This window comes from Corylus avellana, chromosome 1, assembly GCF_965113065.1.
Source record: "Corylus avellana chromosome 1, dhCorAvel1.hap1.2, whole genome shotgun sequence".
Classification (NCBI taxonomy): domain Eukaryota; kingdom Viridiplantae; phylum Streptophyta; class Magnoliopsida; order Fagales; family Betulaceae; genus Corylus; species Corylus avellana.
This window is the reverse complement of record NC_142490.1, coordinates 12220390-12236412: the sequence shown is the minus strand read 5'-3', so window position 1 is coordinate 12236412 and position 16023 is coordinate 12220390. Positions and strand designations below refer to the sequence as shown.

The following is a 16023-nucleotide window of genomic DNA, read 5'->3' as shown; positions in this document are numbered from 1 at the left end:
TTGGAGTATCCAACATGACCAAAAAAGGCATGTTGAGGATATCAAATTTTGAACAAACCTATGTACAGCCGCAAATCATATTCATAACAAGTTCTCAGAGAATAATTCAATAGGTTGGAAATCACGTCTCATAAGCGGACGTTGCTGATTTGAATTCTCCTTCTCCGGACATGTCAAAAATATGTATCACATTTACGTGCAACAAAGTCTCCACGCTTATTAGCTACAACATTGGATTAGAAAGTTTTTTGCCAAATACAAAGTTAATTGAGTAATATTGTAACACACAACACAAATAACTAATATGCATATACTCAAATTGTATCACACTTTTATATAATTGGGTTGATATCACAGTATCTATGAATCATTAGATCAATAATTTTTTAAAATGAAAAAAAATCTTAAAAACTATGAGCAGTGCCACACTAACCTAATTGTACATAGAAGTGGGATAAAATCTGAGTATTTACAATTACTTATGTAAATGTAATTCTTTGCCATGTTATATCATTCAATAATTTCTAATTATATTGATATCTATTAAGTCCTAAATATATTTATTATACATACCAAATCTTACGTGTAAGGGAGTACAAGCGGTTACGGTTAGTGGTTATTGGCTAAAACTGCTAACCATAACCGCCTAAGGCAATTATTTATTTTAATAACCGTCAACCGCAACCGCTTCGTTTAAGCTGTTAGTAGTTATTTTATAATTAGCGGCTAGTGGTTATTCAAACCAATAAACGGCGGTTTTATAACCACTTTATATATATATATATATGAGCTTTTGCACTTTTTTTTGCCTATTTTTTGGGTTGGGTTTCAAAAAAAGAATGAATATGGTGAAACATATCTCTAACTTGTATTTAATTAAACAACCTTTTTTTTAATGTTATATATATATAAAAGGATAGGCGATTAACGCTTTTTCTTACCCCTAAAACCGCTAAATTATCTACAAAAACAATTAGCAATTAACAGTTGTGAGGCGGTTATAACCGTCCCGTTTGTACACCCTTACTTATCATCCACAAGGAATCATTAACAATTAATTATTGTTAATTACATTTTAATGATATTTGATATTTCTTCTTACAAATGTAGTGGGTCAGACCACGTGTATTTCTCTGAACTCCCCTGTTTGTCGGACCCGGTAAGCCTGTACAGCTACAGCCTTGGTCGGGCGTCAAATTAACCAAAGTAACGGCCCCTACCATTATACGGAATTTGGACCTTTAATGGCGTCATTATTGGCACCGCCCAGTACCAGAGCCGCCTTTGTCCGGAGTGCACCCCATCAGACATGTTGCTTCTTGAATTCTTCTTGATATTTTATTTATTATTTATTATTTATTTTATTTTTTTTGTGAATATCGAACAAGATGGAAGAAAATTTTCATTATGTTATTAAAAAAAAAAAAAATCTCGTTCCAGAATTACAGAATTACAGGATCTCCTCCTCCACCGACACTTCCACATGATGAGGAACCTTCGTAGAGAAAGCAAAGATGGAGCCTTGAATGATGATAACCAAAAACAGCAACATCAATATGTCCGTAGATGTGTCTCTTTCACCGTTGTAATTGGTGCTCCATGCATTTACTTTTTTTTCTATTTTTTTTAATTTTATTTTATTTTGTACTTGTTGGTCCATATATTTCATTACAAAAGTGCGTTTTTAAACTCAATCTAACCGGTCACGCATATCGGTCCAGCATTAATCGCATTCGTTAAAAGAGAGCCAAATAGAGTTTCGTTAAAATGATTTTTTTTTTTGGAGAAATTAAAAAAAAAAATTATTGGGTGAAATAATAATAATAATAATAATAATTGGTAAAGAGGTTAAACAATTTGATTTCCCCTGCCCAATCTATCAATAATTATACCATAGGGACCATAGTACCTGGCAATCATTTATTAGTGGGACAGGGCAAAAAAAAAAAAAAAAATGTGGGACAAAAGAGAGTGTCAATCGTGGGCAACATGTCACCTCGTATGATGACACAATGGTTGGTTGAAAACTATGTCGAGCTTATTAGCTTACAAGGGGAATACTTAATTAAATTGAGGTGGGGCTAATTAATTAGCAAGTAAATTAGCTTAATATAGATAGGTAATCCCATTGCAAATGCCATATCATATATATATATATATATATATATGGATGCACTTTGTGCAAAAGGTAATCAAGCTAATAATAATGAGTTTGAGTTGCAAAGATCGATCTTCCTTTGACTTACTAAATGACAAAAGGTGTGCCCAAAAAACCAAATGACCAGACAAAAATTTAGTCTACATCATTCTGGTTTAGACATTTTTAACTAATATATAACAAAAAATAGTTTAAGAATTTTTTATTTTTTGCACATTCCAATAGAATGACACATTAGCGTTGAAGTACTAAAAAAAAATAGAGTTTTCGCTATTTTGTCAATTCATCGACAAATTCTTATTTCCCATTCAAGACAATCCAAATTTACTACCCTCTCATTTGTTGTAGGTCATTACCTTCCTTTTGCTATAAAGCTAGTTCGGCAACCTCCAAATTAGTCTTTGAAGGTGATCGAACCGCTCCAATGACCATAAGCGTGGCCCGACTGCCCTAGTCTTGTAGCTTGCATGCGACGCAAGCTATCCCTTTTATTCTTTTTCTCTTATGTGTTGTCGTAGATTAAAGCTATTCCACCGCATGCAATAACTTAAGTTTTGCCCACTATGCAAATCCTAACTCCTCTTTATTACCAAAACATTAAAATACCTTCATAAGCTTAAATTTGAATTTAATTATAAGGTCACGCTAGCTCTTGGTTCACAAAAATGCAGCCACTTAACATTGTTTTGGTTGTACATATTACTGGGAATAGCTGGCCGGCAGCAATTCCCCAAGAAAACTGAGTATAATCATCATCCAAAAAAAAAAAAAAAAAGAGAGAAATCCTTATCAGTTATCACGGATCGGATGGTTGGACGGTGGCTACCCATGTGATGATAATAATAAAAATAAAAAAGAAACCTTACTACATGTACTAAAAAAATAGTTAATCCATCCTAATAGTGGAGCTAAGAAATCAGTATTCAGCATACCAAACATAGCCTAAATCAGGGGCGGAACTAGCATTTGAAGTTCGGAAAGACAAAATTAAAAAATTTGGATGTTAAATTCTAATTTTTAAAAAAATTTAAAAATTTTGGGAAAAATATGGTCCCTTGAGAGGAATAGGATCCCCGGTCCCTCAATCATAAGGGTAAAATTGTAATTTTACTTTATTTTTGGACAGTTTTATCTTATGAATCAAGGAACAGCTCCTTTCCATTTCTTTTAAAATGGAGAGGATACGTTTGCCCCTTGAAACCCCTCAAGGGGGCATGTAAGTTGTGCCCCGGGCCTAAATCCAGAATGATAAACGGACGAAAAGGAAAAAGAAAAAAAAAAATAGTGACGGAGAAAGCCAGAAGATCCAAAGACAAAAAAAAAAAAAAAAAAAAACAGAAAGAAAGGGCGATCGCATGCATGTGCATGCAGGCAGGGGAGACAATAAAGCACATAGATGATATCGGGCCCAAAGTAGCTAATATCGCCAGAGAGAAAGAGAGAGAAAGGGGCCGGTGTCGTACGCGTGGCTGGAGGCGAGGAATCGAGCAGGGAATTGAAGCGGAAAGAACGCTGAAAATGTACAACCACGCCACACCACCCCCACCCCCATCATATACCCCTCATCGCCACATCCCCCCCTCTCTCTCTCTCCGCGACACACATGCATCAATAAACGTTACAAGGACAGCAATAAACATCACGCCACACAGTAGGGAGAGAGAGAGTGGCGTGGTAGACTGGTAGTGAAGGTACGTACCTGAAGAGAGAGAGAGAGAGAGAGAGAGATGGGTGTGTGTAAGTGTAACAATCTCAACACATTGAACGCTCTGCAGAGGACACGCCACACCCTGATTCTTAAATAGCTTGTCCTTTCTCTCTCTCTCTCTCTCGCTCTCTCTTTCTCTCTTATTCTTTTAGCTTTTTATTTTGTGGGTCTTCTTCATTTTCCTCTTCTCTTCTGCCTTCTCATCTGCTGCTCTGAGAGGGAAAGAGAGATGAGTAGTGTTGGTCTACAAGGGGAGGAGTTGAGAGCAACCCTAGCAGCAAGTGAGAGCAGAAGACGGATGGATGGTGACTTCCCTTCTCACAATAAGCAAGGTAAAAATGACCTCTCGGAACTTGGGAAAGTTGGCTCCTTTTTGAAATTTTTCCTATTTGGGTTTTCTATTCTTTTACTTGTTTTGCTTAATTTCTGTTTACAAGGGGCTTATATTGTTATATACTTAGATGGGTTTTCATTTTTTGCCTTTTTTTTTTTTCTCAGTGAATATGTGATGCATGTTAATGATTCCTAGTTCTTCGTTTTAGAGTAATTTCTGATGAATAATGTGATTTTTATATTGTTTTTTTGCATCTTTCATGTATTTCATATTTTTCTGTGTTATTTAAATATATTTGTTATATTTTTTGAGTTCTATATATCACCTTAGTTTGTTTGTGATACTGTTCTCATAATGGAGTAATCAAGCAAACACAGCTTGTTACTCACAAAGAGTAGAGGGCCGGCCGTAGCTCTCTTCTTCTACGTGATCAAAAGCTCAATCAATGATGGGCATTTTAATTTAGGGTTAAATATAAATTTCGTTCCCTTATCTTAACACACTATTAAAAAAAAAATCGTTGAATTTTTAAAAGTACCAAATTTGATCCATGTGCTTTTCACCTTCATTAAATTAAAATGGTTGTTTCGTTAATTTTCTGTCTAAAAACTGTAAGGGATTGGCTCAGTGGTTGGACATCTTAGGACTTTGAGGATGCTCCTTAAGGTTTTAGGTTCGAAACTCATTAAATGCAAACTGCTTCTTAATTGAGGCCATCGAACTAAGGATTCGCACCTTGAATTAATCAATGTGCACTTGTGAAAAACTCATTGCCGAGAGCCTATGTACCTCCAAGATTAGTCGGAGCAAAGCTCCAGATACCTGATGCCAAATCAAAATATATATATATATATTAATGTCTAAAAAATTAACAAATTTTGTGCCACATGTAAAAAAAGAAAAAAAAAAAATCCATATAAGACGTATAAAACATTGTCATGCATACATTCTTGCCAAAAAAGAGAGAGAGAAAGAGAGAGAGAGAGTTGGAGATGAAGGAAAATCCCTACTTTTCGTGGTGGCCGGGTTCCTTGATGACCCATCCCCACTCTCACGGAGGTGGTTTACAGGGAACCCCATCCCTTACGACTACCTCCGCTTCCACCTTGCAAAGGTGCTCATGAAGGAATCCCCTCATTGTGAGTGGATCACAAGGGGACCCTCCACCCTCGAGACCACCTCCGTAGGGTGGGGTTCCCTCGTGAACCATCATGACCAGGGTGGGGTGGGTTTTTGAGGAACCTCATGATGCAACGTGGTGTAATGGGTCCTAGAATTGACGGATACAAAACTTACAAATCTTTCCAAAGCTAAGAGCATAGTCAAGGATTTCAAGCAAAATAAGATTAAAAAAAAAAAAAAAACATTTGACTATTTCTTATAGAAAATTGAAGAAAATACAACATAAAGTGCGACCTAAGTGTTTATGTAGAAAAACAAGTCCAAACTTTACTAGGAAGGTAAAACAAAATGAAATTGTTGAGTTGCGTTTGAACTAATAAAAGTCTCGTTCAAACAAAACCTTGTGATAACGTCCCGCGGTCGAACAAGCTTCGATTGGATGTCTTGGTCAAAATCTTCATGAAATATGAATTTCGTAGCCCTTTGAATAAGCTTTCCAATTCCACTAAAATTGTCTTCATTCGATATTGAAATCTCAAGATATGACTTTAATTTCTATTATGATGGATTTGCCTAAAGACTTGCTTGTATCATCCTCCCTTGATTAGAGAGAGTTCGTCTTCAAATTTCCGTTGTCTTTGCCCCGCATTGCCTAAAGACAGCTTGCTTGTATCATCCTCAACTTTTTGGATGTCTCATATTTCTCAATACCAAAACAAACTGAAACAAAAACAAAATGAAACCATTCATAGTATAGTTGTGAATAGTAATTCTGAAATCCTTTATGCCAACTTGAGATAGTTCAAGTTTCACAAATCCTTCATGTATCTTCTCAAACTCAATCTCTATAAAAATCTCCTCACTTTTTTTTTTTTTTTTTTTTTCCCTCTCTCTAAAATAAAAATTTTCCTCCATCACAGAAAAACCAATATCAAAATCATTATTAGGAGAACTTGATAGAAACTCTTCAATCCCAAGGAAATCAACAAAGCTAATTTCCTCAAAACCCAACTCAAATACTTCACTCTTTGAGCTTTCGTCAATCACATGATAAACATCATTCTCTTCAACAAATTTTACTATATCAACTGAAAGACTTACCTTCTCCAATAGATCATCTTTTTTAGGATAGATGTCGTAGATCGATGTAGAGGTCCAATTTACCAAAAAGTCTACCTCAACAATTTCATATTCTTCATCCACATTAGATGGATTTGAGGCTTACTAACAACAATCGTGGCGGCACGTAATTGACCTAATGCATCAAACCTTACCTCATTTTGTTGAAATCAAGCCTCTTTAACGATACATTCGTGATCCTCCTCCACAAAAAAGGGATTTGGTTGACGGCAGTGACCATTAGCACCACCAATGGCAGCAAATTGCTTGGTTAGTGCTCCAATTTTTTCAAATATTTGATCACCAAACCAATCATCTCTTTCCTCCAATCGTTACAAACATGTTGTCAATTGATCATTAATTATGTTGCCTCTTCTCACTAATACACATCACCAATAGTTGCATGTCTGTTTCCTCCTCCATGCATGTCATCTCGTTCCTCCAATCATTACAAACATGCTGTCAATTGATCATTAATTGTGTTGCCTCTTCGTATTCATACACTGATACACATCACCAATAGTTGCATGTCTGTTTCCTCCTCCATGTGCTCCTCTTGGTGCGATGATAGGAAAAAAAATAATAAATTTGGGCCATGATATCAACTGATGTAGCGTAGTGCAATGGGTCACAAATTTAACATACACAAAACTCATAACTTATTTCAAAACCAAGAGATCAAGGATTTGAGGCAAAATCAAAAATAAAATAAAATAAATAAAAACTCAACCTTTGAATGTTTCTTTTTGGAAATCAAAGAAAATACAACATAAGCGGCGGCCTAATTAAGCTGTCCTAAGTGGGTTTATATAGAAAAACAAGTCCAAATGGACCAAACCCTACTAGGAAAGTTAAACAAAAGGAAAATGTCAAGTCATGATGTTTGAATGGATAAAGTCTCGTTCGAATGGAACTTTGCGACAAAGTCTTGTGGCCGAATGTCTCTAATTGTTATAAGATGCAACACTCAATCGAATGTGCATTGATTGAGCGTCTTGGGAAATGTTTTTGCATTTCTCTTAACAACCCGTTTTGATCTAATAAACCTTGAAATTGATAAATCTTCATAAAATATGATTGCGTAGCACTTTAAATAAACTTTTCAATGCCATTAAGATTATCTTCATCTAATATTGGAATCTTAAGGTATAACCTATTTTCTTATGACGGATTTGCCCGAAAGTTGGTCTCCATCATCCCACCACTACCAACGGCAGGGATTTTGCTCCATCATCACCGTTTCCATCCCTTTATTTTACTCTTTTTCTTTTGCTTTTGCTTTTTCTTTGTGATTTGTTGTTTTAAATTATATGCTAAAATGGCAAGAATGTACAAGTAGCAATGCTTTAGAGGAGGTCATACCTGGTTTTTTGTATATGTCGTAAAAAAACGGAAAGATCATTTTGACGAATTTGATTGAATTTTTCACTTTAATTTATTTGTCCAGTCTTTATTTCACTTTAGAGATTTTTTTTTTTTCATTTTTTTTTTTTTCATAAAACTCTTGACGTCTTTGGTTTTCAGTTCTGTATTTCAGACTCATGCAAATGACTGTGAGATTTATCTCCCATTGAACCAGCAATTAAATCACTTAATTTTGTCTCAAATCTCTTCAGCTCAGTCATCACTGAAATGGGTTTCCATTATGTTAGTCATTTTGCTTAAATCATCCGTAAATTGTCATCCTATTTGTTTATACTTAATTATCTAGTCAATGGTTTCTCGGATTTGCCTCTCCTTGTCTCTTCTTTCTATGGCTACTATTGGTTTTCTGTTACTATTTCTGGGTCTCATGTTAATTTTATTCTGTTATGATCTTAGGAGAGAAAGATGATTTGTATACTGAACTGTGGCTGGAATGTGCTGGGTCTCATGTTTACGTTCCGCGCGTTGGGGAGAAGGTTTTCTACTTCCCTCAAGGTCACATTGAACAGGTTCCATTATCTCCTGCACCCTTTTTTCCTTTCAATAGTCTTTTTTTTTTTTTTTTTTTCCTCAAAGCAACTTAGAAAAAGACTTGGGCACACATGATTTGATGGAACACCAAATCTCACACACACACATATATATATATAGATGTTATAAAAAAAGATGGTGACACATTTATGAATGTGTGATTTGATTATATAGATGCTATGAACTTAAGACACGAACATTTTGGGTGCATTTGTGTTCTTTTTATGATAGTTGCTTTGCCCTATTTTCTTCATTATCGGCAGTAGGCAGGGATGTTTACTTGGGCTAGGGCAGATAACTTTGAGAGGCAGAGGAGTAGGAGATTTAGGGGGTGCTAGGAGGTTGTGGAAAAAGGAGAAAAAGTGGAGGAGAAAGAGAGAGAAGTTGAGAGGAGGATGGAACAAAGTCGCATGATATCAAAACAGTGATCCTCAATATTAATTCTTAACATCATAAGTTTTCTCTTATTATAATTAAATTTTTTCACGTGTTGAGTCTTATTTATTGAAAGGAAGTATGACTGTATGAGTCCATATATGAGGAGTGTTAAAATATTAAATTCATAATTTTTTTATCGGTTTAAGTTTTTCGAAAAGGTATTTGATTCAGCATGTTTTAACACAATGAAATCTTTTGCATATAGAAACTTTTTAGAGGTCAAACTTTTGGGTTTCAAAAAATAAAAATAAAAATTAGAATGCTCTTTTTTCTAGGTCTTGACAAAGAAATTGATTGATTTTAAAAATATATGAATATTTTTTTTTCTCAGGTTTTGGGAGGGTCAAGCGTCTTTTTAAGATTTCTGGAAAGATTAGAGGGGTCCATTTAGAATTCTAGAGGTGATATTTTTTATTATTATTATTTTTTTTTATATAGACTTTTTTGAAGGCCAAAAAGGGGTTTTTTTTTTTTTTTTTTCAAGTTTCTTTTTATGGGGGTGGCTCACCATTCTTCACCAATGCTTTTGGGATTTTATGTGTGAAACTATTAATGTTGGACCCGGAAAGATCCAACATTCGCACGTCCAGACTGAGCCTTCTTCAAAACCTACAAAAGAGGAAGAAGGGTGGGGGTAAATGGAGAGAGTAAGGAAAGATCCAACATTCGCACGTCCAGACTGAGCCTTCTTCAAAACCTACAAAAGAGGAAGAAGGGTGGGGTAAATGGAGAGAGTAAGGATCGGAGAAGAGCCCTCTTGAGTGTAGAGAATGAATTAATGTCCTACCTGAGTGAGAAGGTCCTCTTGGGCCCCTTCTTAGGCCTTTGTAGCAGCATGCTTTCCATTTGGTTATCTTGGGCTCTCTTGGGCCATAGTGGTAGTGGCCTTGTGGCAGGCTCTTCCTTGGGTTTTAATAATAGCAGGGCTTTAATTAGGCTATTGGGCCTCTCTTGGGCCTTTGCAGAAGTAGGTATTGTAACACCCCATTTCATTGATACACAAGATTGTCCGTTTTTGGCTCTTCAGAATCAGACTTCCTAAGAGGTCCATCTTGATACTACTCTTGCATAAGCTCTCTTAATTGTGAAGTTCTGATAAGATCATAACTATCACAACTTTAAAACGTATTCTTGTCAGAAATGGTGAAAGTATATAAATAAGGACATCTCCATCGTCATATCCAGGTGATATGAGACATCACAATACCCCCTCTTAGAACCCAGGGTTCCCGTTGGCGACCCTCATGGGATTAGCCTATTTTTGGCGTCCCAACGAGTGCCCAGTAGCGACCCTCATGGACTTGTGCACGCTCCCCCCTTCTTAGGTTGGGCTATGAATCTGATACCATTTGTAACACTCCACTCCATTGACACACAATATTGTCCGCTTTTGACTCTCTTGAATCAGACTTTCTAAGTAGTCACCCATCTTGGTACTATTTTCGCATAAGCTCGCTTAACTACGAAGTTTAATGGGATCATGACCATCACGGCTTTAAAACGCGTTTATCATGAAGGGTGTAAGTATACATATAAGCACATCTCTATCTCCATACCCAGGCGATATGGGACGTCACAGGTCTTGTACTCGATTGGGTCTCGGGTTTTTTCGATTATGTTCGAGTGGGTTTATTACTACTCTATCAAATATCAACTATCATCTTTTATGGGCTGTCTTTCAAATGGTAGCCACTGGCACCAGGCAGTAGAAACTAGTAGAAACTTGAACAGGTGGCAATAAACGAAATCTTTAAAACTGTCCAATGTTATTAATGCTGGGGTAGCTCGGATTTACGCATTGGTTCTGATCAAAATGATATGTTTACACCTTTAAATCCCATGTAAATGCCCACGGATACACATTTATATTCCATTAGCAGCCAACCCTGTATGTTTTAAACAAGTGACATGTTTGCTTGACATATTATATCTTGTAGCAACATTATTGTTCTGCTTGCTTGTCTGGGTTCATACTTGGTTATATGATATCTGGTGTAGGTTGAGGCTTATACCGACCAAGACGGTATGATGGAAATGCCAATTTACAATTTATCTTCTAAGATCCTTTGCAAGGTTGTTTATGTTCAGCTAAAGGTACATCATCGCCATCTTTTTCTTGATAATCTATTCTAGTATTTGCTTTGAACCGTGTCTCTGACTTGGGATTTGAGGATACTTTAAGTGGACCTCTTTATGATCCATTTGGTTTTGCAGGCTGACTCTCAAACAGATGAGGTGTTTGCTCAAGTTACTTTGCTTCCAGTGGCAGAGGTAAGCTAATGAGTGCTGAGATGTTCAAGGGGTCCGGCATATATTTGTGCATAGCTGAATGGTCTCTTATCCTATTTTACTCGAGGCGCATTGTGAAGTCACAGGAACATGAGATTAATAGATTTTTGAAGCCATTCAAACTGTGAGCTTGAGAGTTCTGTCCTCTTTACAGGATTTGTAGTAATTCCAATGTGCGCCTGTGCATGCAAGAAGATACTTTGTCTTTCATCTGGTGTTCGGAAACTGGAACAAACCAATTTCCTGCTCTCTACATAACCTCAATTCTAGTTATTTTATAGCATTTGAAACTTCTGGTGTTGATGGCGATTCATGAGTTAGATCTTGAATTGTTTCATCTTCAAGTAATTTCCATCTTCTTCCGCTATTTCTGTCGGTTACAAATATTGTATTGCTTTGACTTCTTGCAGCAAGATGAGATAAGTTCAGAGGATGAGAATGCTGTGTCTTCACCTCAGAGAGCTAGTGTGTGCTCCTTTGTCAAAAGGCTCACTCCTTCTGATACAAGCACACATGGTGGATTCTCTGTTCCCAAGCAACAGGCTGTTGAGTGCTTCCCACCTCTTGTTAGTATCCCTTTCAGGACTTTTATCTTTAAAAATCTTAGCTATGTTTGGCAACAGCCGGGGCTGGCACTGTAGCTAGAACGGCACTGTTCCAGCTACAGTGCCAACTGACAGGTGGCAGCAAAAATTGACTTTTTCATATTAAATTTTTTTTTTTTAATATTTTGCTTTTAAAAAAAAAAAAAAAAAATTAATATAAAAAAGTCAATTTTTGCTGCCACTTGTCAGTTGGCACTGTAGCTGGAACAGTGCCGTTCCAGCTACAGTGCCGACCCCGGCTGTTGCCAAACATAGCTCTTATGACAGATAGCATGTGTGGAAAAAAAAAATGACTGACATTAAGTTGTTTGGATTAGAGTTTAATTAGGCTTTCATGAGGTATTTTCTGAAAGACACCTTAGAATAGTTGATTTTTGGCTTCTCTGGCATAATTAGCTTGTAACAATATGAAATACTAGAATGTGTCCACCCATTTTCTCTTCTTCCTATTCCAATTATTTGCGAGAAATAAAAAATAAGTATGTTATATATGTTGGTCCTTTCCATTTTGCCGGTATTTGGAATTACAGAATCTTTCATCACATTCTCTTCCTTATGGAATCAATTGTACTTGACAAGCTTGTTTCAAGTATTGGATAAGAATCTGGCTCATTCATTTGTTATTGGTGTTGTTGTAGAACATGTCTCAAGAACCACCTGTACAGGGACTGGTCGTCAAAGACTTGCAAGGGTTTAAATGGCACTTCCGCCATATTTATCGCGGTATGCCTACTAAGCTCATTTCATCTGGAAGCATCTGTGCCTGTAATAATCTTTGCATTAATTTCAGTGCTTTGATGAATCACAAACAAAACATGGATGTTTGGGTGTTCCATGGAAATTGTATCAGTTCACTGTGATTTACATGTCATTAAACAGATAAATTGGAGGCATTGCCATGATAAAAAGGGTTGTTTCTTGAATTGAAGTACTCTTATTTTAAGCAACCGACTCGAACATAAAAACCGGACTCATTTATATGGTGAAAAATTGTCATGGGCTAAGTTTGAGTCCTATATGATACACAATGGACCAGTGTCTTAAGAACCACCATGTGGTTGATTTTACATTTACAATTGATATATCTGACAAGTTGTCTAGGGTTTGGAGAATATTTCTCATACTTATAACGCCTCTAGTTTTAGCTGCATTTCTCCACTGCACTAAATGTAGGTCAGCCAAGGCGGCACTTGCTCACTAGTGGTTGGAGTAGCTTTGTGACTGCAAAGAAGCTTGTTGCTGGGGATACATGTATCTTCCTTAGGTTCTCTCTCTCTCTCTCTCTTTCTCTCTCTCATGCAAATGTTCTAGGATTTTTTTTGGTGGTGTATTTTCTAGCATTTCTTGAATCTAGGTAGGCATTATATCATGGAACATTCAAAATATTTAATTTGTGGAGGGAGTTTCTAGTACTTTGCTGTCTTCAGTTGTTCAATTATCTCTCAGTCTGTTACATGAATAACTATTATTATTTTCTCCATTATTAATGTTTTGTTATTATTTTTATTTATTATTATTCTTGCTTAACAGAGGAGAAAATGGACAACTTCGTGTTGGGGTCCGCCGTGCAATGAAACAACTAAATAATGTAGCAACGTCTGTCATATCTCGCCACAGCATGCAACATGGCATTCTCGCCAGCGCTTTCCATGCTGTTACTTCTGGAACCATGTTTACTGTGTACTACCACCCTTGGTAAGCTGATGATAGGGGTTTACTCTGTATCTTTGAAAGTATTATTGGGCACAAAGATTCTTTTTGGTAGTATTTAAGGAACCATTTAATTTATCTTGTGCAGGACAAGTCCTTCTGAATTTATCATACCTTACACAAAGTTGAATAGAAGTGTCTATTCAGTTGGAACAAGGTTTAGAATGCAGCCTGATGGTGAAGAATGTTCAGAAAAGAGGTAATTAAGCCTAGCCTTTCTGAAACACTTGGCTCTATCTTTCACAATTAGTCCTTTTGGGATTCTTACTTATTTCAAATTCTAATGAAAGCATATCACTCCAAACCTACCACCCCCGAAAATAGACATACAGCATTACGTGTGCTTAAGTCCATGCATTTTAGAAGAATGAGTGAAGATGCTTTAATTGCAGGGTGTGACATGCTATGACTTATAATAGCAAGAATGGTTAGATTAAAATAGTTATCACAGATAATCTTCCCACATTGAAGCATATATTTGCCATCTATATTCCTTTGACTGAATGTTGTTGCTGTGTCAACCAGACCTACAGGTACTGTAGTTGGTATTGGAGATATTGATTGTATTAGGTGGCCTGGTTCAGAATGGAGATGCCTTCAGGTAACAAGCCCTTTTCATGACTTTCAATATGCTTCTTGGCCCTTTAAACTGATATTTTGTAGTTTTAGTAATTCTTCTGCTGAATTAGATTTTACATCAAGTCAGGTGCAGTGGGATTCCACATCGGACACATTTTTGCATCCTGAAAGGGTTTCGCCTTGGAACATTGAGCTGATAGAATCAACCAACAAGAAGAAGAGGACGCGGCCACTTGATCCAGCATTGCCTGGGTTTTCTAGCAGGACCAGAGATGGTCTGTGGCCCTCATTTATCTTCTGTTTTGAGTTTCAAACTTGGATGGTTTCTCTAGATTTCGGAAAAGCTGGAAGATATGTTTTACTAGTCTATGTCTATATCCTCAACTGGAGTCTGTTTTCTTGTTAATCATATTTCTTTGTCTTTTAGGCTTATTTCAGAGTCCGGTTGAGTTTACACCTCCGAGACACCCAAAGGTCTTGCAAGGTCAAGAAGACAGGAAAACAGGTGCCCAAGAACTGGGTGCACAAACCTCAGCCATATTTCCACATTTGATCTACAGGCATTTGGGATTGGAGAATCAGCTATGTCATCCAATGCATGACCATCTTTATCGACTTAGTAGCAACACAGTACCATCTCCTGCTGGAAATATGGCTGCTCCTTGCACCACTTACCGGTGCCCCCAAATAATTACTACTTCTGAAGTATGTGACAATGATGCAGCTAGCAGAAACAATTCAGTTTCAAATGTCACCACTAGCAATACTGGATCCCAGGAATGCAGGGCTTCTGAATCAAGGGATGAGAATGAAGCTCCTCTTTCCCAACCAACTGGCCGTACGAGATACATGCTCTTTGGAGTCAATTTAGTTAATAGTCACCCGGAGCTCCCTTCAGTACAAGTTGCCAATTATTGTGAACTTTGTAGTCCTTGTTCTTTCTCTCGAACATCTCACTCAAGTGTTTCTGAAACTATCCAGGTTTCAGAGCCCTCCAAGGATATCTCTGGCGTCCTTCTGGAGAAACAATGTGAGAATTGCTCTGTCACTAGCAGGAGTTGCACAAAGGTACTTTTTATTATTTTAATTGCTTTTATATAATGTTAGGAACAACTTCGAGGGCAAGTAATACTGATTGAATTACATGTATTGAACTTTCATGGTAAGTTATCAGATTGAGGTTAAGCAACATCAAACAAATTAAAGTGCCTGCATTTAGTATAAGCAAGTAATCACTTCATTTCTAGAATTGTTAAATGGGGACTTGTGTGGAAGTTTTAGAATGATAGTGCTTAATTGAAGCTACATATACATATCATTTAGACTTGATTCTTTTATTGACAAAGAATTAGGCTTTTAAGTCCATTCTTCTTTGAAGTTGCCTTAGAAGAATATCAGTGCAGGCACGGAATCCAAAGTTGCTTCTTTACAAATCCTTGTTATGGCCCAGTTACTGTGAGAAAACTAATCTTGAGGATCTGTGAAATGTACTGTTCCAGGTGCTCAAGTATGGATCTGCACTTGGAAGATCAGTTGACCTCATGCGTTTCGATGGGTATGATGAACTCATTTCTGAGCTTGACCAGATGTTTGATTTCCAAGGAAGCTTGATTCATGGAACCAGTGGATGGCACGTAACCTTTACAGATGAAGAAGGATTCATGATGCTGATTGGAGATAAACCATGGCAGTTAAGAACCAAAACCTATATCAGTCTCAGATAATATGTCTTAGGTGGTGGTATTTTGAGTTTGATCTGATATTGGTACGACTGGCCTAATTTGTTGTTATTTGTTTTATTTATGCAGGGAATTTTGCCTCATGGTGCGGAGGATCTTCATCTGTCCAAAGGAAGAAATTGACAAGCCAATACAAGAAATTGGAATCTAATAGGGATTCAATTGTGGATTTCATGAGTTGCCATAACTTGAAAAAACCAGAACTTTGCAGTCTTTTTTGAGATGAATTTTATAATATCATATATATTTTCAAGTTCATGAGTATA

General features: G+C 36.7%; 1 protein-coding gene across 3 annotated transcripts; it reads left to right on the top strand.

The window, feature by feature from the left end:
* Window positions 1–3628: 3628 nt before the first annotated feature.
* LOC132171271 (auxin response factor 2) lies at window positions 3629–16023 on the top strand. 3 transcript variants are annotated; one of them, XM_059582551.2, is made up of 15 exons: window positions 3629–4198; window positions 8263–8375; window positions 10834–10929; window positions 11050–11106; window positions 11535–11690; window positions 12368–12452; window positions 12903–12993; window positions 13260–13424; window positions 13528–13638; window positions 13965–14040; window positions 14146–14293; window positions 14446–14888; window positions 15000–15086; window positions 15518–15708; window positions 15827–16023. In XM_059582551.2, exons 1-15 carry the CDS (start codon window positions 4096–4098, stop codon window positions 15906–15908), a joined length of 2004 nt encoding a protein of 667 aa, XP_059438534.2. In that variant the 5' UTR covers window positions 3629–4095; the 3' UTR covers window positions 15909–16023. The 3 variants fall into 3 exon arrangements, with proteins under 3 accessions (XP_059438534.2, XP_059438533.2, XP_059438535.2); XM_059582550.2 differs by having other exon boundaries at window positions 3631–4198; window positions 14446–15086; XM_059582552.2 differs by lacking the exon at window positions 11535–11690 and having other exon boundaries at window positions 3632–4198; window positions 14446–15086.

Excerpts from the sequence above, each read along its gene's own strand:
- LOC132171271 (XM_059582550.2), top strand. The coding sequence starts at position 4,096 with ATGAGTAGTGTTGGTCTACAAGGGGAGGAGTTGAGAGCAACCCTAGCA. Across the intron at positions 11,107-11,534 it reads CTTTGCTTCCAGTGGCAGAG|CAAGATGAGATAAGTTCAGA; the intron begins GTAAGCTAATGA and ends GACTTCTTGCAG. Across the intron at positions 11,691-12,367 it reads TTGAGTGCTTCCCACCTCTT|AACATGTCTCAAGAACCACC; the intron begins GTTAGTATCCCT and ends GTGTTGTTGTAG.